We start from the raw sequence: 24,536 nt of genomic DNA, 5'->3' as shown, positions 1-24,536 counted from the left end.
TTCAGCCTTCATGTTTCATAAGATTCTAAAGTTGTTTTTGATGTTAAAATAGGCGTAAAAGTGCTTCTGGAAGCTTGTTTTTGGTGCAATCTCGGACAGCAGCAAAGGAGGTAAGGTTTGGTAAATTAATCAATGATTGGCTATGTTCTTGAAGTGTTAAACCAGATCTTGTTGCTTGAGATTTGATTTTGGGTGTATGTGTGAGGGTTTGATCATGGAAACTTGTTGTTTAATGCTTGAAAATCATGTTTATGATGGTTTTGAAGTGGGTGTTGGTGCTGCTGGAAAACGTGACATTCCAGCCATGAAAATCATGATTTTTGATGCTTATTTGATGTGTATTTGATGGCTGAAAAGTTTCTCTTTGGTTTGATAAAAATCAGGTTCAAATCGGTTTCCGAAAAGATTGAAAAACTAGCTGAAAATCAAGCAGAAATCTGATGAACTTTTGAAAAAAAATGTTTTTGGTTTTTGGAAGAACATGAAAACGTGTATTCAAGGAGTTTTGGGGTCAAAATGCAATTATTAAAAAGTTTGGGGTTGAAAATTAATTAATCATAAGTTGAGGGGCTAAAGTGCAAATATTAAAAGTTATAGGGGTCAAAGTGTAATTTCTAAGAAGTCCGGGGTCAAAATGCAATTTTTGAAAGTTAAATAAAATATTATTATTTTAATAATAAAATATTAATATATTATTTTATTAATAATATTACTTTAATAATAATATTATTTTATTAATAATAATAAAATATTGATAAAAAGACAGTTTTCCCTGAAAGCCTCAGGAAGGCATATTTGAGTCCAGAATTCTCTAATTTCCTTTACTAAACACCTAAGAAGAGGTATAAGAGAAGATATAGAGGTATATGAGGTAAAGAAACAAGATTTTAAAACCTGTGTTTAAGTTAAAAAGAAAAGGAGTTAAAAGTGATATAGCTATGTACCTGACCTTATAGAGTAACCAGAGAATTGTAAAATGAGCTTTCTGTGATGTTGTAATGCTTGATTTATGATGATTGCTAAATGATGGAAAGTATGGTTATATGTGAATTATGAGCCTTCGGGCAATGCTTGTGAATGTTGTGCGGGGACGCCCGTATTGTGATGTTGCTTCCCAGACAGGCTACGGTAGAGTAGTACCAGCCCTGCAAGCTGAATGCTTGGTAGAGGCCTGACTCGCACACCTGTGGTATGTTGAGACCTGAGCAAATACCAGCCCTGCAAGTCGAGAGCACTTGGTAGAGAGTATGCGGTACTTAATCTGGGATTAAGTTCTGGGAAGGCCTTATCTGACTTGGAGGGTCGGATTGCGTCGGGTGCGGGTCGAAACCGACAAATGAGCTCATTACCTGCAGTAGGGACAGACATGCATCATACTTGTTTGTGCATTATTTATTGCTAATCTCCTTGTGTTCTTGTTCTATTCCTTGTTTGTTTGAGCATAACTGTGTGATTGCATATTAATGTGTGAATGTGCATTTACTTCTTATTTTCTCTCTTGTTCATGTGTTAGTTTATGTTGCTGTTATGTACATATTACTCTATATTTATTTATACTTCTATGACCACGGACATTATAAACGAACTTAACTGTAAACCCCAGCCTTACTAAGAACTCCCCAGTTCTTACCCCTTACACCTCTACAGATGGACACGGGAGTCCTATTCTACGAGATTGATCCACCATACATCCACGAGGACCCGGTGCGTGGCGAGTATTACATCTACTATGTGGTACCTCGTATCCGTAATTATGTAGTTCGTAGTAGACCTTTCCAGTACCCTATTAGGACAGCATACTTTAATCTTGATGCACCCTATGACTTTCCTTTATCTTGGTTACACCCCGGCGGACCTGGGATACCTCATCCTGAGGAGCAGATGCCACCTCCACCTGACTATCCTCCTCCACCTGAACCTTCTCTACATGATGAGCCTATACCTGCCCAGCTTATCCATGAGGCACCTCCTGCACCTTTTGTCCTTGATGAGTGGGGTGTTCCTGTGTTGCCACCCGAGCTTGATCCTTTACCTGAGCCGATCGAGCCTCTTGTCTTTGATGAGCAGCAGGGACATGAGTATGATCAGATCATGGAGGCGCCACTTCCTTCTCCAGACTGTATTTTGTTTGGTAGCTATCCTTTTATGGTTCCTGTGGCCAGCAGTGGTTCCTCTGCTATCACTCCAGCAGAAGAAGAGGACGAGGAAGAAGAAGATCCAGAGGAAGATCCTAACTTCATAGTTATCTCCTCTGACAGCGATGACGATGAGCTAGGCGAGGCGCCAGCAGGCGAGCATCACCATTCGCCCGGTGATTTTCCGTGAGGTACTCTAGACCAGGATTGAGCAGACTTTTTGAGACGCCTAGTCTAACTTCAGTACATTAGAGTGTCTCCCTCACTTTTGTTAGCATGATTAGAGGGAATAGGCATATCATAGAGTTAGGCTAGCCTGGGTGCCAGCTTAGGGGCTTTTGGTTAGGCCAGGCCCTGGGGCGTCTTATGTACATATATGTATATACTATATGAGTCACTGACTTAGGGGTGCTGTACCATAGCTCTATGCTTATATAACTGAGCCACTTCTGTAACATGATGTATATTATAGTGTGTTGTTCCATATTCTGTTATCTTTTGTCTTATGTATGTGAACGTTTAATTATCCCTTGATATATGGAAGGTATGCGACTTTAAATTATTCTTGTTAAAAAAATTTTACTTGTAAAATTTGCGGGGTTTTAACAACGTACAGGCTTATAATTATTAATTAATAATACAAAAAGGAAAAACAAGTTGGTAACATTCGATTTCTAGTATGATCTAGACATGCTAGAAGTTGGGTCGTTACAATTTGGTATCAGAGCGGTTCTTCCTGTTAGAGCCTGGGGAATGGACTGAATCATGCTTTATTGCATGCTCTGTGGTGTGTCTCATGCTTATAGGGTATCTATGTGATATGTGTTGCATGAATGTCTTTGTGCTTTCATTCTGATAATGTTCACGCCCAACTTGAGGTATTAAGACTAATCACCTTGGTATTGATTGTTCGGTATGAACAGAATCAGGATGCCTCCACGGAGACGTAGCAATCGGGAAGGGTCTACTGTTAATAATCCGCCACGAAACAATGATAATCTGTTTGCTGCGATTCACGCTATGGCTGAGGCTGTGCGTGAAACGGCAACTGCTACTACCCGAGCAGTTAACCGTCTGGGGGAACGTAATTGAGAGCGTAACAATGACCGTAATGGTGAGAATGGTGGGAACGGTGATGGAGATAACATGAATCATGATAGGCCTATGACATTAGCTGCTTTCTTGAAAGTTAATCCACCGAAGTTCAAGGGTACGACTGTAGCAACTGAAGCTGATAATTGGTTCCGAGGCATAGAAAGGTCCTTGAGGGCACAGCATGTCCCGGAAGAACAGTATGTAGAATTTGCTACTTATATGTTGGAAGGGGATGCTCAGCACTGGTGGCAGAGCATTCAATGTTTACTGCAGCAAGATGAGGGTAATATTTTGTGGGATGTTTTCAAAGAAGAGTTCTATAAGAAGTACTTTCTTAGAGCTACTCGTGAGGCAAAGGAGATGGAGTTGATGCAGTTGAAACAGGGAAGTATGTCTGTTGCTGAGTATACAAGGAAGTTTGAAGATTTATGTCGTTTTTCCAAGGTTTGTCAAGGGAATCCAGCAGATTTCAAAGAGTGGAAATGTTTGAAATTTGAAGGGGGACTCCGTGAAGATTTGTTGAACTCAGTGGTTCCATTGGAAATACGGAATTTTGCGGAGTTGGTTAATAAGAGTCAGCTAGTAGAGGACTGTGCTAAGAAGATAGCTGCAGCTTGGATGAATCGCCCAGGATCTTCTTTTCAGAATTATAATCGGTATACAGCTCCTCAGGGAAGGAATTTTAAGCAGGGAACAATGCCTTCACGAAGGTACAATCAGAATAGAAATGTTCATGCACGTCCTACAGGAGGGAATGGAGGAAGAATGAGACAAGATATGGGTAAGCGACCTCAGCAGGCGCAGATGCGACCAGTATGTAGGCAGTGCGGAAAGGAGCATGGAGGTAGACCTTGTCAGCTTACAGGCGTTATCTGTTTTTCTTGTGGTCAGCCTGGACATATGGCTAAGGACTGTCCGAAGAAGCCAGTACAAGGAATAGATAGGCCGCGACAGCAAGGACGTGTGTTTGCTATGACTGCTGATGACGCAATGAAATCAGACTCCCTAATTCAAGGTCAGTGTTATGTCAAATCTCGACTCTTAACTGTACTATATGACTCTGGTGCATCACATTCATTTATTTCTGAGACTGTTGCGCATGAGTTGGGATTAGATTTCACCATGTTAGATTATAATCTAATTGTTCGTACACCCACATCTCAAAATGCCTTGACTAGTCAAGTATGTCAACAGGTGCCTTTTGTTATTGAGGCTAGGACTTTTATACATGACCTGGTTTGTTTGCCTTTGTGTGGTTTAGATATTATCTTAGGTCTAGATTGGTTGTCCAAGCATCATGTTTTTCTTGATTGTTTTAAACGAATTGCTACATTTCCATCATCTGAAATGCACACTGAACCAGTTGAGTCTTGTACTTTCTATTTGAATTCCCTAAGAGTTATTTCTAGTAATAGTGGGTTAGAGGGTTACGTTCTACTATCGGCTAGCTCAGAAACTAATGAACAAGACTTGGAGCAAATCCGAGTGGTGAAGGAGTTTCCTGATGTTTTTCTGGATGATATACCTGAGTTTCCACCTCAGAGAGAGATAGAGTTTAGTATTGATCTGGTTCCTGGAGCCAGACCAATTTCTATAGCACCGTATCGGATGTCACCATTGGAATTAGCAGAGTTAAAGAAGCAGTTGAATGAATTGCTGGGGAAGAAGTTTATTCGTCCAAGTGTATCACCATGGGGAGCTCCAGTGTTACTAGTAAAGAAGAAGGATGGTGGAATGAGGTTATGTGTGGATTATCGGCAATTGAACAAGATCACAATCAAGAACAAGCATCCACTCCCAATGATAGATGATCTGATGGACTAGCTGAGAGGTGCAACAGTATTCTCGAAGATTGATTTGCGGTCAGGTTACCATCAAATCCGGGTGAAGGAATCAGATATACCTAAGACTGCCTTTCGAACTAGGTACGGTCACTATGAGTATACGGTTATGTCCTTTGGACTGACTAATGCTCCTGCTGTATTCATGGATTATATGAATCGCATTTTTCGTCCGTATCTAGATCAGTTTGTGGTAGTCTTTATAGATGATATCCTCATCTATTCCAAGACAGAAGAAGAACATGGAGAGCATTTGAGGATTGTGTTGCAAATATTAAGAGCACGGAAGCTATATGCGAAGTTGTCGAAATGTGAGTTTTAGGCGACAGAAGTGGCATTCTTGGGACATGTGATCACACGAGATGGAATAACTGTAGATCCTTTAAAGATCGAGGCCCTCTATGGAAGAAAGTGTTAATCACCATTATGCTGGTATGACAAGGAGGAAGGCAGGATTTTGGGGCCAGACTTGGTACAAGAAACTACCGAACGGATTAAGCACATTCGAGAGAAGATTCAAACTGCCCAAAGTCGACAAAAGAGCTATGCAGATAATAGGCGTAGGCCCTTAGAATTTAACGAAGATGACCATATCTTCTTAAGAGTGACACCTACGACTGGAATAGGTAGAGCTCTTGTCCTTTTGCACACTGTCACTTGTGCCCCACATTGTCCTTTTGCACACTGTCGGTTCCCGCTAGCGTTGGAATAGGACCATTGTCCTTTTGCACACTGTCACTTGTGCCCCACATTCGCAGGTTTGAAGCTCGTCACAGTCATCCCTTCCTATATCCTACTCGGAATACCACGGACAAGGTTTAGACTTTCCGGATCCCAGGAATACTGCCTTTATTCTAGCTTATACCATGAAGGTTCTAATCTTAGATTAGAAACCCAAGAGAATATACTCCAGCTATCGTCCAATGACTACGTTGAACATCATGTAGATCGCTTTGTGGTTGTCAGGCACGCGACTTTGGCTAAGCGAGTAACGAAGATTGGGTGATTGTCACGGGTCACCCCTTTATTTTGACTTAACTGAATTAAGTACGGGAGTATATCTTGGAGAAGAAGTAGGCGTGAATTGGATAGAAAAATAGTAGTAATTGCATTAATTCATGAAGAACAACAGAGCTCCACACCTTAATCTATGGGGTGTAGAAACTCCACCGTAGAAAATACATAAGTGAAAGGTCTAGGCATGGCCGTGAGGCCAGCCTCCATTGTCTAAGGACTAAACATTCCAAAGATCAAAAGATGGTTCAAAGATCAAAGACTCTAAAATAAATCTCTAAAAGTAGTTTTTATACTAAACTAGTAACCTAGGTTTACAGAAAATGAGTAACTAAGTGCAGATAGTGCAAAAATCCACTTCCGGGGCCCACTTGGTGTGTGCTTGGGCTGAGCATTGAAGCTTTTTCGTTCTTAGGCTGTTCTTAGAGTTAAATGCCAGCTTTGGTGCCAGTTTGGGCGTTTAACTCCAATTCTGGTGCTAGTTTGGGCGTTTTACGCCAAGATATTTTAGGCTGACTTTGAACGCCAGTTTGGGCCATCAAATCGCGGGCAAAGTATAGACTATTATATATTGCTGGAAAGCCCAGGATGTCTACTTTCCAACGCAATTGAGAGCGCACCAATTGGGCTTTTTCTTCTCCAGAAAATCTACTTCAAGTGAAGGGAGGTCAGAATCCAACAACATCTGCAGTCCTTTTTTAGCCTCTGAATCAGATTTTTGCTCAAGTCCCTCAATTTCAGCTAGAAAATTCCTGAAATCATAGAAAAACACACAAACTCATAGTAAAGTCCAGAAATGTGATTTTTGAATAAAAACTAATAAAAATATAATAAAAAGTAATTAAAATATGCTAAAAACTATGTAAAAATAATGCCAAAAAGGGTATAAATTATCCGCTCATCACAACACCAAACTTAAATTGTTGCTTCTCTCCAAGCAACTGAAAACAAAATAGGATAAAAAGAAGAGAATATACAATGAATTCCAAACTTATCAATGAAGATTAGCTTCAATTAGATGAGCGGGACTTGTAGCCTTTTTGCTTTTGAACAGTTTTGGCATCTCACTTTATCCTTTGAAGTTTAGAATGATTGGCATCTATAGGAACTCAGAATTCAGATAGTGTTATTGATTCTCCTAGTTCAGTATGTTGATTCTTGAACACAGTTACTTTATGAGTCTTGGCCGTGACCCTAAGCATTTTATTTTCCAGTATTATCACCGGATACATAAATGCCACAGACACATAACTGGGTGAACCTTTTCAGATTGTGACTCAGCTTTGATAGAGTCCCCAGTTAGAGGTGTCCAGAGCTCTTAAGCACACTTTTTTTTCTTTGGACCACGATTTTAACCGCTCAGTCTCAAGCTTTCACTTGACACCTTCACGCCACAAGCACATGGTTAGGGACAGCTTGGTTTAGCCGCTTAGGCCAGGATTTTATTCCTTTGGGCCCTCCTATCCATTAATGCTCAAAGCCTTGGATTCTTTTTATTCTACCCATGCCTTTTGGTTTAAAGGGCTATTGGCTTTTTCTGCTTGCTTTTTCTTTTTCTTTCTCTTTTTTTTTTCGCCATTTTTTCTGCAAGCTTTTGTTATTCACTGCTTTTTCTTGCTTCAAGAATCAATTTTATGATTTTTCAGATTATCAAATAATATTTCTCCTTTTTCATTATTCTTTCAAGAGCCAACAATTTTAACATTCATAAACAACAAATTCAAAAATATGCACTGTTCATGCATTCATTCAGAAAACAAAAAGTATTGCCACCACATCAAAATAATTAAACTAATTTCATGATAGAATTCGAAACCATGTACTTCTTATTCTTTTGCAATTAAAATAATTTTCATTTAAAAAAGGTGATGGATTCATAGGACATTCATAGCTTTAAGACATAGACACTAGACACTAATGATCATGTAATAAAGACACAAACATAGATAAGACATAAAGCAACATTTTTGAAAAACAGAAAAATAAAGAACAAGGAAATTAAAGAACGGGTCCACCTTAGTGATATCGGCTAGTTCTTCCTCTTGAAGATCTTATGGAGTGCTTGAGCTCCTCAATATCTCTTCCTTGCCTTTGTTGCTCCTCCCTCATGGCTCTTTGGTCTTCTCTAATTTCATGGAGGAGGATGGAGTGCTCTTGGTGCTCTACCCTTAGTTGTCCCATGTTGGAACTTAATTCTCCTAGGGAGGTGTTGATTTGCTCCCAATAGTTTTGTGGAGGAAAGTGCATCCCTTGAGGCATCTCAGGGATTTCATGATGAGGAATTTCCTCATGCTCTTGTTGAGGTCCATGAGTGGGCTCTCTTGTTTGCTCCGTCCTCTTCTTAGTGATGGGCTTGTCCTCTTCAATGAGGATATCTTCCTCTATGACAACTCCAGCTGAATTGTATAGGTGACAAATGAGATAAGGGAAGGCTAACCTTGCCAAAGTAGAAGACTTGTCCGCCACCTTGTAGAGTTCTAGGGATATGATCTCATGAACTTCTACTTCCTCTCTATTCATGATACTATGGATCATGATGGCCCGGTCTACATCAACTTCAGACCGGTTGCTAGTAGAAATTATAGAGCGTTGGATAAACTCCAACCATCCACTAGCCACGGGCTTGAGGTCAAGCCTTCTTAGTTGAACCGGCTTGCCTCTTGTATCTCTCTTCCATTGAGCGCCTTCCACACAAATGTCCAAGAGGACTTGGTCCAACCTTTGATCAAACTTGACCCTTCTAGTGAAAGGGTGAGGATCTCCTTGCATCATTGGCAAGTTGAATGCTAACCTCACATTTTCTGGACTAAAATCCAAGTAGTTCCTCCGAACCATTGTGAGCCAATTTTTTGGGTTCGGGTTCACACCATGGTCATGGTTTCTAGTGATCCATACATTAGCATAGAACTCTTGAACCATTAAGATCCCGACTTGTTGAATGGGGTTGGTGAGAATTTCCGAACCTCTTCTTCGAATCTCATGTCGGATCTTCGGATATTCACTCTTTTTGAGCTTAAAAGGGACCTCGAGGATCACCTTTTTCTTGGCCACAACTTCATAGAAGTGGTCTTGATGGACCTTTGAGATGAATCTCTCCATCTCCCATGACTCAGAGGTGGAAGCAATTGTCTTCCCTTTCCTTTTTTTAGAGGTTTCTTCGGCCTTAGGTGCCATTAGTAGTTACGGAAAACAAAAAGCTTTAGATTTTTCCACACCAAACTTAGAAGATTTGCTCGTCCTCGAGCAAAAGAAGAAAGAAAAGAGTTGAAGAAGAAGAAATGGAGGAGATGGATGGAGGTGAGTGGTTCGGCCAAGGGGAGAAGAAGTATGTATGTTGTGTGAAATTGAAGGTGGTAAGGAGGGGTATTTATAGGGTAAGGGAGAGAGGGTTTCGGTCATGAAGGGGAGGGTTTGGGAGGAAAATGGTTTGAATTTGAATGGTGAGGTAGGTGGGATTTTATGATAGATGGATGTGAGTAGTGAAGAGAGTATCGAGAAGAGGGTAAGATTTGATAGGTGAATGGTGTTTGGGGAAGAGGTATTGAGGTGATTGGTCAAGGGTGTATGGGGAAGAGTGTTATGGAAAAGTGTGAAGAGGAGAGAAGAAGAAGTGGGGTAGGTGGGGATCCTGTGGGGTCCACAGATCCTGAGGTTTCAAGGAAATTGAGTCCCTGCACCAATCTGGCGTTCAAACGCCCATTTTGTGCCAATTCTAGCGTTTAACGCCAGCTCTGCTACCTTTCCTGGCGTTAAACGCCACTCTGCTGCCCATTTCTGGCGTTAAACGCCAGCCAGATGCCCATTTCTGGCGTTTAACACCAGCCAGATGCCAGACAGCCCTTTTTGGCGTTAAACGCCCATTCTGCTATCCTTACTGGCGTTTCAACGCCAGTAAGCCTGTCCTCCAGGGTTAGCTATTTTTAATGCTGTTTTTTATTCTATTTTTTATTTTTCAGTTGTTTTTGTGACTTCACATGATCATCAACCTAAAGAAAACATAAAATAACAATGGAAAATAAATAAATATGATTAAATAACATTGGGTTGCCTCCCAACAAGCGCTTCTTTAATTTCAATAGCTTGACAGTGAAGCTCCTCGAGAGCTTCACAGAGGCTCAGAGCTTGATGTTGGCCTCCCAACACCAAACTTAGAAGTTGAGTGTGGGGGCTCTATTTGACTCTGTATTGAGAGAAGCTTTCATGCTTCCTCTCCATGGTTACAGAAGAAGATCCTTGAGCCTTAAACACAAGGTGGTCCTCATTCAATTGAAGGACTAGCTTTCCTCTGTCCGCATCAATCACAGCTGTTGCTGTGGCTAGGAAGGGTCTTCCAAGGATGATGGATTCATCTTCATCCTTTCCAATGTCTAGGATTATGAAATCAGCAGGGATGTAAAGGTCTTCAACCTTCACTAAGACATCCTCTACAAGTCCATAAGCCCGTTTCCTTGAATTGTTTGCCATCTCTAGTGAGATTCTTGTAGCTTGCACCTCAATGATCCCTAGTTTCTCCATTACATGGAGGGGCATGAGGTTTGTACTTGACCCCAGGTCACACAGAGCCTTCTTAAAGGTCATGGTGCCTATGGTACAAAGTATTAAGAACTTTCCAGGATCCTGTTTCTTCTGAGGTAATTTCAGTTGAACCAGATCTTTTAGTTCATTGATGAGCAATGGGGTTCATCTTCCCAAGTCTCATTACCAAATAACTTGGCATTCAGCTTCATGATTGCTCCTAGATACTGAGCAACTTACTCTTCAACAATGTCTTCATCCTCTTCAGATGAAGAATACTCATCAGAGCTTATGAATGGCAACAGTAGGTTCAGTGGAATCTCTATGGTCTCTATATGAGCCTCAGATTCCTTTGGTTCCTTATTAGGGAACTACTTGGAGGCCAGTGGACGTCCATTGAGGTCTTCCTCACTGGAAATCTCTGCCTTTTCTTCCTCCTTGCATTCGGCTATGTTGGTTATATTTATGGCCTTGCACTCTCTTTTTGGATTCTCTTCTGTATTTCTTGGGAGAGTACTAGGAGGGAGTTCAGTAACTCTTTTACTCAGCTGACCACTTGTGCCTCCAAATTTCTAATGGAGGACCTTGCTTCAGTCATGAAACTGAGAGTGGTCCTAGATAGATTAGAGACTGCAGTTGCTAAGTCAGAGTGGCTCTGATTAGAATTCTCTGTCTGTTGCTGAGAAGATGATGGAAAAGGTTTGTTATTGCCAAACCGTGCTCTCCCACCATTATTATTACTGAAGCCTTGATTAGGCTTCTGTTGATCATTCCATGAGAGATTAGGATGATTCCTCCATGAAGGATTGTAGGTGTTTCCATAGGATTCTCCCATGTAATTCACCTCTTCCATTCCAGGATTCTCAGGATCATAAGCTTCTTCTTCAGAGGAAGCTTCCTTAGTACTGCCTAATGCAGCTTGTATTCCAGTCAGACTCTGAGAAATCATATTAACTTGCTGAGTCAATATTTTATTCTGAGCCAATATTGCATTCAGAGTTGTCCCATTATTCACAGGGTTCCTTTCAGAAGTGTACACGAACTGGTTATTTGCAACCATTTCAATGAGTTCCTGGGCTTCTGCAGTCGTCTTCTTCAGATGAAGAGATCTACCAGCAGAGTGATCCAATGACATCTTGGATAATTCAGACAGACCATCATAGAATATACATATGATGCTCCATTCTGAAAACATGTCAGAAGGACACCTTCTGATCAATTGCTTGTATCTTTCCTAAGCTTCATAGAGGGATTCACCTTCCTTCTGTCTGAAGGTTTGGACTTCCACTCTAAGCTTGCTCAATTTTTGAGGTGGAAAGAATTTGGCCAAGAAAGCATTGACCAACTTTTTCCAAGAGTTCAGGCTATCTTTAGGTTGTGAGTCCAACCATGTCCTAGCTCTGTCTCTTACAGCAAACGGAAAAAGCATAAGTCTCTAGACCTCAGGATTAACCCCATTGGTCTTAACAGTGTCACAGATTTGCAAGAATTAAGCTAAAAACTGATGATGATCTTCTAATAGAAATCCATGAAACTTGCAATTCTGCTGCATCAGAGAAACTAATTGAGGCTTAAGCTCAAAGTTGTTTGCTCCAATTTCAGGAATTGAGATGCTCCTTCCACAGAAGCCAGAAGAGGGTGAAATAAAGTCACCAAGCATCTTCCTTGCATCTCCACCATTGTTATTGGGTTTTAGGTTCCGGATTAGCTTCAACAAGAATGTCCGTATCCTTGTTCCTGCTCATATGAAAAAGAAGAGAACAGAAAAGAATAGGAATCCTCTATGTCACAGTATAGAGATTCCTTTATGTGAGTAGAAGAATAGAAGAGTAGAATGAAGAAGAGAGAAGATGAAGAATTCGAACACATAGAGGGAGAGAGGGTTTGAATTATAAGAAGAAGAGAAGTGTTAGTAAATAAATAAATAGAAAGAGATGAGGGAGAGAGAATTCGAATTTTAAATTAAAATAAAAGAAAAATATTTTTGTTTTTATTTTAAATATTGGTTAGTATTCGAAAATTAAGGGAAGAATTAAAATAAAATTTGAAAAAGATAAGAAATAGTAATTAATTTATTTAGTTTTCAAATTTCAGATAAAAGATATGATTGAAATAGAAAACTTTTAAAATCAAACAAAAAGTCAAGTAGTTAATTGAAAAGGATTTGAAAATCAATTTTGAAAAGATAAGAAGTTAGAAAAGATTTTGAAATTAAATTTTGAAAAAGATATGATTGAAGGATATGATTGAAAATCATTTTGAAAAAGATTTGAATTGGAAATTAAAAAGATTTGATTTTGAAAATTAAAGTTGATTACTTGACTAACAAGAAACTAAAAGATATGATTCTAGAATTTAAAGTTTGAACCTTTCTTAATAGGCAAGTAACAACTTGAAAATTTTTAAATCAAAACATTAAATGTTAGCATTAATTTTGAAAATATGAAATAAAAATAAGAAAAAGATTTTGAAAATCAAATTTTTAGAATTTTCGAAAATATTGAAAAAATGAAAAAGATTTTGTTTTTGAAAAAGATTTGAGAAAGATAGAATTTTTAATTTGAAATTTTGACTTGACTAGTAAGAAATAACTAAATTTTAAAATTTTATGACTAAATCAATTCAAATTTTCGAAATTTATGAGTGAAATAAGGGAAAGATATTTTTTTGATTTTTGAATTTTTAATGAGGAAAGAGAAAAACATAAAAATGACACGAAACACAAGAATTTAAGATTGAAATTAATAATGCATGCAAGAACACTTTGAATGTCAAGATGAACACCAAGAACACTTTGAAGATCATGATGAATATCAAGAACATATTTTTGAAAAGTTTTAAGAAAAGAAAAACATGCAAGACACCAAACTTAAAAACTTTTAAACCTTAAACACTAACAATTCAAAAATGCATATGAAAAACAAGAAAAGACACCAAATAAGAAAATATAAAGATCAAACAAAGAAATTCATCAAGAACAACTTGAAGATCATGAAGAACAAAACTCAATGCATGAATTTTTCGAAAATAAGAAAAATGCAATTGACACCAAACTTAAAATTTGACACTAGACTCAAACAAGAAACACAAAATTTTTGGTTTTTTTTTATTTTATGAAATTTTTTTTGTATTTTTTGAAAATTAATTGGAAAAAGAGAAAATAAATAAATTCAAAATATTTAATAGGAATTCTAGGAATCATGCAATGTGAGTCTAAAGCTTCAGTCTAAAAAGATTAGACATGGCTAGCCAAGCTTCAGTAGGACATTACATACAACAGCTAAATTGATGAGAAAGACAAAGAAGCTCTTCTAAGGATAAGTGAAACCTCGGTCCAAAAGATTAGACATGGCTTAACACCTAGTCAGGATTCAACATATCTCATGAAACTCTAGAATTCATCTTTAAAAATTCTGAAGAACATATATTTTTATTATTATTAATTTTTTTCTTTTTGAATTTTTCGAAAATAAAAAGCTTAAAATTAAAATAAAATTACCTAATCTGAGCAACAAGATGAACCGTCAGTTGTCCAAACTCGAACAATCTCCGGCAACGGCGCCAAAAACTTGGTGCACAAAATTGTGATCTTAACTGCGCCAACAACTTGGTACGCACGATCCTAATCTCAACTCTTTTTCACAACTCCGCACAACATACCAGCAAGTGCACTGGGTCGTCCAAGTAATAAACCTTACGTGAGTAAGGGTCGATCCCACGGAGATTGTCGGCTTGAAGCAAGCTATGGTCATCCTCATAAATCTCAATCAGGCAGATTCAAATGGTTATAAGGTTTTGATAATTAAAAGCTAAATAAAATATAAAATAGGATAGAAATACTTATGTAATTCATAGGTAGGAATTTCAGATAAGCGTCTAGAGATGCTTTGTTGCTTCAGAACCTCTGCTTTCCTATTGCCTTCTTCCAACCATGCGTTACCTCCTTCCATGTCAAGCTGTATGATCCTCTCGGATGAAAACAAATCCATCTGCGCTGTCACCGCATGGCTAATCATCTGTCGGTTCCCGCTAGCGTCGAAATAGGACCATTGTCCTTTTGCACACTGTCACTTGTGCCCCACATTCGTAGGTTTGAAGCTCGTCACAATCATTACTTCTCAGATCCTACTCGGAATACCACAGACAAGGTTAGACTTTTCAGATCCTGGATCCTACTCGGAGTACCACAGACAAGGTTTAGACTTTTCGGATCCCAGGAATGCTGCCTTTATTCTAGCCTATACCACGAAGGTTCTAATCTTAGATTAGAAACCTAAAAGAATATACTCCAGCTGTCGTCTAATGACTACGTTGAACATCATGTAGATCGCTTTGTGGTTGTTAGGCAAGCGACTTTGGCTAAGCGAGTAACGAAGATTGGGTGATTGTCACAGGTCACCCCTTCATTCTGACTTAACTGAATTAAGTACAAAAGTATATCTTGGAGAAGAAGTAGGCGTGAATTGGATAGAAAAACAGTAGTAATTTCATTAATTCATGAAGAACAACAAAGCTCCACACCTTAATCTATGGGGTGTAGAAACTCTACCGTAGAAAATACATAAGTAAAAGGTCTAGGCATGGCTGTGAGGCCAGCCTCCATTGTCTAAGGACTAAACGTTCCAAAGATCAAAAGATGGTTCAAAGATCAAAGACTCTAAAATAAATATCTAAAAGTAGTTTTTATACTAAACACTACAAGAAAAAGCAATATTTGTAACAAAAAAAATTGTTACAAAAGACTAGAATTTTGAAACAAAAGAAATTTGTAACAAAAAAAAGGCCTGTTGCAGTATGTCCCGTTACAAAAAGTTTTTGTAAAAAAAAAATGAAACTGTTACCATACAAAGTAATATTTTATAACAAATTATTTTGATACAAAAATGAAAATTTATAATCCTTGACTCTTCTAACATGTTTCCGTCAATATAAAGCCTAGCATGTTGCCGTCAATTTTGTACCCCTGCAACATAAACAACAAAAACCAAAATTAAAAACAACACATAACCCTATCTTCGTTCAAGTGAAAATTAAAATAGAAGTTAAAATTAACTAATTATTTGAGAATCTATTCTCAAAGTTTAAAACCAACTAATCAAGGATACAAATTATCAAGAATTGACAATTCAATATATAAAATGGGGGCTAATTAATAATCGTTCAATCACAAATATACTTGACCTATTTTTCATGCTTTTACGCGCACAAATTTTCATACAAGAAAATTGAGATTCAGGTCAAAACACAAGAACAAGAATATGTAGAACAACCAAAAGAAACCAAATTTAATCCAAATTTAAAGCAGCATAATATAGGAAAAAGATGCAAAGCTTCACAGTGCACACTTAATAAAGGAAAAGAAAGCTAAGAAACACATAAGTCAACATGTTTGCAATATCAAAGTCCTTTCAAGTAAACAAATAATGTAAATTATCCCCCTCCCTTAAACAAAAGCTTTTTATCACTTGGTGCAAAGCAGCCAAGGGAATGGTTGACAGAAACATAAATGAGAATGGGAATAAGAATAAGACAAACCACAAAATTTGATTCTTCTCATATTTTTACTTCATAAAGAAACATAATCATACTATAAAGTTTCATAAGACAGATTTGACTTGTGATCAGAACAAAATCGATCATCTCACAATTATAACAATATATAATATATACTGATTACTTATCCAGTAACTTAATAATAAATTTGAAGTTTAAGATCATCTATCTTCAGAATTAGGACAGAAGAAAAAGAGAAACTCTGAACATAATGGGCCTTGAGAATCTGAGCACAACGCATTATTACTATAAGGTGCCTTAATGTTCTTGAGGTCAAGGTTCAACTCACTCCTCACTAACATAAAGAGCTTTTGAAGAGGTTCGTCATCGGTCCTACGAACTGGAATTTCCATATATTCAGCAGCCTTTATGAAGACATCCATGACTTTGCTGTATCACACAGTAGCCGCAGATATTAAAAAGACAAAAGCACAGAAACAAAAAGAGAAGTTTCAACTTCAAGGAAACAAGATAACAAATAATTTACAAGGAAAGGAAAGAAAAGGAAGGCATGATATTATCAAATACCATTATCCTTATATATAACTAATATCATGCAAATTGATCAACTAAAAGAACTTATTGCTTCACTGTTTTCTCATCTATTTGACAATTGTTTCAATTAACTTTTTCAGCAACATTACAGTACAATTCAGTCTGGTAAGTCAGCATCGAAAGGGATTTAAATTTTAAAATATAATCTAGTTTTACACAAGCAGTCATTTACTAATTAACATGATCTTTCTTATTGAAACTTCAAGCTAACTTAAAAAATATAATAAATTTCCATGAAAAGAAAAAGATAATAAATTGAGCAGCCAATATCTTATAGCATATAATAATGTGCAGTCTTACACACCAACACAGGATAAGCTACGGATCGATAGCCAGATGGAGCTTAACTAGAACAAAGTATGAGTTTACTTGGGAGCCAAAGAAGGCTTCATAAGGTAATAGACTAATAGTAAGTGGACAGTGTTTGATGCATCACATAGTTGCCGGTATACTTCAATGATCTAGAGAGATAAATTACAGCAATAACCAATGGCAAGAGAAACTTGAAATTAAAATGGGAAAGGAAGGGAAGATACAATACAACAAACTGGAGAGATAATACAATAGTAAATATTCCAACCCCAGGATGGAAGATACAATACAACCAACTGCAGTTAACTTGAAGTGATAATTCCAAATCTAATAATCTAGTATTCCAGTACCAACACAAAACACACTCCTAATTCTATACAACTCAGTAGCTAAAAACGAAACCAACTTCAAATTTTATGGAAGCTCCATAAAGCTACCCTGCCACTGACAGCTAAAAACATAATCACCTCATAACAAATATTTATAGTTAGCTAGTTATAAAACAAATTAAAAGGAAATCAATGACAACAATATTCCCAGAAATTAAAGAAAATTAAAATTAGAGGGGAGAACGCCCTTACTGGCAGTGGATCCCGGTGAGGCAGCACTATCCGGAGACAGGGGCTCAATGACACAACCCTTAACAGCAGCGACGACGGTGACTCCACGAACGGAGACTGCGCGCAGCAGCGCGAACAGCGACTCCTCCTTCTTCCTTGGTCTTCCTCCCTCCATGCGTCTGTCTCTCCTGCGCGTCCTCAGCATCGTCCGTGATGGAAGATGCGACGCGGTGGAAGCTGGCAATGGCCCGCTCGCGATGAAGACGACGACGGCAGCGGCTTCCCTCGGTGACAGCAGAACATGAACTGACGGCGATGATGGAGGCACAGCGATGCTCCTTCCTCGCTCAGCTCTTCCTCTCGCTCAACGTCTCCCCCTTCCTGACGGCGACATGACGGCACGGCGACAGTGATGCCCGCTGGCGCCATCCTCCCTCTTCCCCCTCTCCTTCTCTTGCTCTTTGATTTCAGCTTTCCCCTTTCTTTTCCTTTCTTTCCCTCTCCATTCTTCCCTTTCTCTTGTTGTGTGTGTGCATTTTTGTGTTGTGTGTGTGCGTTTTGTATTTGAGGAAAGGGGTGTGCGGCTGGGAGGGTTTAGGGTTAGGATGAGTGAGGGTGAGTAAGTGAGTGTGGGTAGGGTTAGGATAAAATTGGGGTTAAATTTTTTAATTTGAAAATTAGGATTTGTTTTGGAGAAAAATATAAAATTAGTGATTTTTAAATAAATTGAGAATTGATTTTAATTAAATTAGGATATAGAGTATTAAATATTTATGAAAATTATATAAATTTTAATTAATTTTAAATTCAAAATTTCATCACTTTGATTTAATTACTTTTTGATAAATAATTTTTAAAAATAAAATTGTGAATAATTATAATAAATCACAAATAATTTATTATTTATTTTTTAACAATCAGAAATTTTACAAGCTTAATAATGAGTGTTAGGTTATGGTGGGTTTAAGATTTTAGTAAAGAAAAAGAAAAAATTAGAACTCTATATTTTGTTTTTAAGGAAGTTTTTTAAAAATTTATTTAAATATAAAATATGTTAAAGTTTAGAGTGGTAATGAAACAAAAAATAATATTTATTATAAATTTATTTTAAGTAAGAGAAGGAGGGTGATCTAGTGAACAATTTTACCTTCTGCAATAAGACAGTGTGACCTTGAGTGCGAGAAGTGGAGCTGTGAAGATAGTGAGAGTGGACGAGGACAGCGAACAGTAGAATGGAGAGTGAAAGTGAGGGGTTAGAATTAAGATTTTTACTTTTTACATTTGTTTGTATTTTTCAATTTTAACTATTTTTATTTATGTTTAACAATTAATTCTTTTAATTTAAAAAAATTAATTTTTAGTCAACATTTAAGACTTGATTATTAGTAAAAATTATATATTAGTTTTATAAAAAAATATAAAATAATATATACCATTTTTAAAGATTGATCATTTAATCTTTAATTTTTTATAAAAATAATTAATTAATACAAATAATATTCTAAAAATTAAATTTTTAAAATAAAAAAATTATTTTAAAGATTTAATATTTTAAAATAATTTTTAGTTAGAAAAATTCATGTATTTTGTGACAAATAAATAATTTGTTACAAACAATATTGAATTTTGTGACAGATTAATTTTTTGTTTCAAAATAATTAGAGTTTTTGAAACAAATGGATATTTTGTTACAAAATATTTTAAATTTTTACAACAACTTCATCTTTTGTTACAAAATATTATAAAATTTTGCAACAAAACACCGGTTTGTTACAAAAACCAATATAATTTGTAACAACAAAATTAAATCGTTACAAAATAACAAAATATTTTGTAACAAATTATTTTGTTGTTACAAAATATTATTATTATGTAACAATTACTAATTTTTGTTACAAAAATTTTTTTTTTGTAACAATTTTAAATTTGTTACAAAATTTTTGTTACAAATGTTCCATTTTCTTGTAGTGAAACTAGTAACCTAGGTTTACAGAAAATGAGTAACTAAGTGCAGATAGTGTAGAAATCCACTTCCGGGGAACACTTGGTGTGTGCTTGGGCTGAGCATTGAAGCTTTTTCGTGCTTAGGCTGTTCCTGGAGTTAAACGCCAGCTTTGGTGCCAGTTTGGGCGTTTTACGCCAAGATATTTTAGGCTGACTTTAAACACCAGTTTGGGCCATCAAATCTTGAGCAAAGTATGGACTATTATGTATTGCTGAAAAGCCTAGGATTTCTACTTTCCAACGCAATTGAGAGTGCGCCAATTAGGCTTCTGTAGCTCCAGAAAATCCACTTCGAGTGCAAGGAGGTCAGAATCCAACAGCATCTACAGTCCTTTTTCAGCCTCTGAATTAGATTTTTGCTCAGGTCCCTCAATTTCAGCCAGAAAATACCTGAAATCATAGAAAAAATACAAAAACTCATAGTAAAGTCCAGAAATGTGATTTTTGTATAAAAACTAATAAAAATATAATAAAAAGTAATTAAAACATGCTAAAAACAATGTAAAAACAATGTCAAAAAGGGTATAAATTATCCGCTCATTACCTCCCCTTTTTCTTACAATCGATCTTCAATGGCAAAAGTGAAGAAGTGGATGATGATGAGAAACCGTGTTGTTGTTTGATCATGTGTGTATTTTTATTTTCATTTTGAAGAATCAAAAGTGGTAAGAAAACAAGAAAAGTGAGAGATGTTTGCTGCATGTATATGTACGAATTTGCAATAGAGATTTTCAGTTGATGTTTAATCTCCTGAAGAACCTCTGCATTAACAGAAGAACATAGCTAATAACAAAGTCATTAAAGAAAGATTGAAATTAACAATATAAATATAGATCCATGATGTTAAAGTAAAAAAGTTGGAGACACTTCAACGAATTCCAGCAAAAAGTATATGTGTCATGTGTAATGAGTAATCCATATTAATTATGAGAAGTGTGAAGTGGGAGAGATAGAGAGAGAAATTTATTACATGACAAATACTTTTTTCGTTCTAAAGTTTGATTTGAAGTGATCTTTCAATCAAGTAATTGGAAATTTATTCTAAGATTTAATTAAGTTATATGTTCGTACAGTATTATCAAAATTTTAATACAAAATCTCTGTAGTGTAAAATTTTATAATTATATTCTCATGTTATATAAATTTTCTATTAGATTCCTAACAAGTGCCAATAGGTGCTGTTAAAGAGAAAAAGAAACATTCGTAGAAAATGCAAGATACTTGCTGGTTAATAGCTCCCTTTCAGTGCAATGGCAAGGCATGGCAGTTAAACTCTGCACGTAGCCAACACCTTTATATAGTAGTAGAGAAGTTGATTTAAATAGTTAATAGCTCCCTTTCTGTAATTCACTTCTTTTAATGCACCATTTTCTTAAACTCCTGTTGATTCATTTGCTTTGAGCAATAGTCATAACACAGTCCTGATGTAGCTCTACATATCTAATTCAATATACTTGCTGGTTACAGAGGGCAGAGTCTATTGATTTAACTTTGTTAGCATTCATTATATAACAAGTATATGGTCATGGTTGGATTGATTATTTAGTATTTACTCTTGTTTTTATTGTATTATTAATTAAATAATCTTATATGGAATCCTAAACTAATCTAGTTTTAATTAGTATGCAAGTTCTGGGACATTAACGATAATAATATCTGGACTAATCTAGTTTTAATTATTAGGATGCAAGTTTTTGGACCTTGTCGATAATAATTTCCTGATTGCATTGACTATGGCTAACTAGAAGGAATGATACTTTCAATTTGATCTTTTCAAACGGTCACATCTCAAGTTGATAAGATCTAATCGTAAATGCATTTTATATTGAGAATAATATCTCTTAAATAAGGTGACAGTATCAATTTGAAAGTAACACAAAGATCAAATTAAAAGGAAATTAAGCATTGAATCTTGCTGGCGTAACAGAAAGCAATAGAGTTATTGAATAAAGTGGCTTTATTTACATAATACTTTCATGCTGGTCCATCACAAATTTGTTTGGATAATTGGATTTGGTCATGCTCTTATATTGTAAGATCAATAATTGCAACTGGATTCGAAGCAAATTCATAGACAAACTTTTTGTGCTTGAAGTCTCCATTAATTAATTCTTGAATGATGGATCAGGCATGGTTCTAAACAAAGCATCTTGATGAGAAGCTTGTGTATTCATTCATTTTCTTAGAATAGGGAGAAAAAATTGAAAAAAAAATTGAAATTGCTAGAATGGTTTCATATTATAACATAAACTAAACTTCTAATTTTTAAATTATTTTTATGCAACATAATCAGTGATAAAATAGTTATAATTCTTATCATATAAAATCATTACTGAATACTATTGGCATTTTCTTTTCTTTTATGATTTATATCATTTGTTGGGTTTTGTTGTATACTGTGAATTTTCTTTCATGAAGATGCCGCTTTGTTTAGTGATAAAAGAGTAATGAACTAATGATGGTCCATGAGAAGCAGATTTAAATGTATTTAACCGAATAATGTTTTCAATGCTTTAATCATGGATTCTTTGTTTTTTAGAAAATATTATCCATATCACTTTTCAGACAATATTCTTAAATGAGGGGTTAATAATTTATTTTTTTTACTGAACTAATTTATTCTATTTACACGGTCGAAGACAGGACAGGGGAACTATAATATGACTTTCTTATAAGCATACAAGGCATAATATATCTACAATTTTAAGATCATATCCTCTATCTGTTATAATTGTTAACCTAGCTTTTTTTTAATTGTCTTTTAATTCTAACTTTCAATCCTGTTATGTCTTCCATTTCTAAGATATTTTGAAGATTTTATTCACTGTACATTATGATTTTTTAGTCATATTCATTGACTTATTTATTTTTAAAATTTAACATTTAATCTTGTTTTCTTTTTCAATTTTTAAGGAAGCTTTTCTTTGTCTTTTCATTTTTTGGACTTGGAACCAGCAATTCTTTCTACCAGTAATCTTTTAAGAAAGCACAGAATTTTGCAATGAGTAAGCCTCCTTCCCAATACTTTTCGTGTGCTTCATGTTATCCGGGATGCAAGTAACTTTGTTTCTGTTTTCATTTTGAGTTATTCCGTCGTTCCCTACATAGTTTTGCTTGTAATATATTGTCGATTTTATTACGTATGGTACTCTCTCATATCATAATTGTGATAGACTGTTATTGGTTCTCCTAACACACACCCCATTTTTTTTAGTTCCATGTCTTTTTTTACTAATTATCTATTTGTATGTGCTAATTCATTTATTTAGACATTGATAAGAGCTGGATTACAAAGCCACGGGATAGTGTAGAATATAAGGATAGACAAAATAGATTCCTTGACTTTGCATTTGACAATGCATCATCCGATGGGATGATACATTGTCCATGCCCACTGTGTGGGTTTCGGTTTTTCCAAACTAGAGAAGCTGCATACGATCATCTTCTGATGAAACCATTTCCCCCTTATTATACCTTTTGGTTACATCACGGTGAGAAGATCGTAGATGAGAGGCTCAGCGGTAGGGAAGAACTAGATCCCACTATAAATTCAGGAGATCAAATACGTGACATGATCCACGACGCATTCAATTTTCTGGGACTGCAGAGTGAGGATGAAGATTCTATGGATGGGCATGCTGGAGATGTTGCGGATGGGTTACCGTACTTATCTGATGAACCTAGCCACGAGGCTCGTGCCTTTCAAGACTTGCTTAAGGACGGCGAGCAGGAATTATATCCGGGATGTTCTAGATTCTCGAAGCTGTCTTTCCTGGTGAGGCTGTACCATATAAAGTGCATGTGCGGACTGAGCAACAAGTCTTTTGGACTGATTCTAGAGCTATTGGGGGATGCCTTTGAGCATGCACAGATTCTGAAGACCTTGCACGATGCCAAGAGGATCATAAGGAAGCTAGGTATTGAGTACAAGAAGATAGATGCATGTCCGAATGACTGCATGCTATACCAGGGTTCCGACCACGACCTTTCTATATGCAAACGGTGTGGAGCATCCAGGTGGAAGCAAAAGACCAGGAAGAATTCTTTAGTAAGGATCAACGACGTTGTCAAGAAGAATGGTAAACCTCAGGCGGCAAAAGTTTTTCGTTTTTTTCCTCTGATTCCACGGTTGCAACGATTATTCATGTCCAGCAAGACAGCTGTGGACATGTTGTGGCACAAGAGAGGCACCAACTCTGACAGTTTCTTGAGGCATCCCAGAGACGGCGATGGTTGGAAAGTATTTGACATGAGATATACTGACTTTTCTAGTGATCCGCGCAGTGTTCGCTTAGCCTTGGCCAGTGATGGCTTTAATCCTTATGGAAACCTCAGTTCAAAGTACTCAATATGGCCAGTGATTCTTATTCCATATAACTTACCCGCATGAATTTGCATGAAAGAAACCAACTTTATACTCTCTATGATTATTCCCGGTCCTAAAATGCCTGGCAATGACATAGATGTATACCTATAGTCCCTGATTGATGAGTTGAAGCAGTTGTGGGCCGGTGTTGATACCTACGATGCCAGTGAGAAGAAAACATTCAAGATGCATGCGGCGTTGATAATTGGACTGGCAGGGATGTCCTGAGATAATTGGAGGGTGTGCCCATCTCACAGGGAAAGGTGCAAGCGGTGGGCGGTAAAAGAAGACGCGGACAGCAGACCGTGTTGTAAGACGAGTCACCCTAGAAGAAGAGGAGTGTATTCTTTGATCTGCCATATTGGGAGAACAACGAATTACGTCATAACGTAGACGTCATGCACATAGAGAAGAATGTGCGACAACATTGTATTCACCATGTTGAACGAGAGCGGTAAATCCAAAGACCACCTAAAAGCTCGTAAAGATCTCCAGTTGATGGGAATCAGGCACGATATGTGGCCACTTGAAGGTGGAAAGTATCCCACTGCAGTCTTTACCATGTCGAACCCACAAAAGGATGTCT

The 24,536-nt window shown here is 36.8% G+C and overlaps 1 protein-coding gene across 1 annotated transcript; it reads left to right on the top strand.

The window, feature by feature from the left end:
* Positions 1-5,180: 5,180 nt before the first annotated feature.
* LOC140183087 (uncharacterized) lies at positions 5,181-24,178 on the top strand. Its single transcript, XM_072231097.1, has 3 exons — positions 5,181-5,382; positions 22,854-23,941; positions 24,062-24,178. The coding sequence occupies exons 1-3, from the start codon at positions 5,181-5,183 to the stop codon at positions 24,176-24,178; spliced, it is 1,407 nt and encodes a 468-aa protein (XP_072087198.1).
* The last annotated feature ends 358 nt before the right edge of the window (positions 24,179-24,536 follow it).

This window comes from Arachis hypogaea, chromosome 20, assembly GCF_003086295.3.
Source record: "Arachis hypogaea cultivar Tifrunner chromosome 20, arahy.Tifrunner.gnm2.J5K5, whole genome shotgun sequence".
NCBI lineage: Eukaryota > Viridiplantae > Streptophyta > Magnoliopsida > Fabales > Fabaceae > Arachis > Arachis hypogaea.
This window is presented reverse-complemented; position numbering and strand designations above follow the sequence as displayed.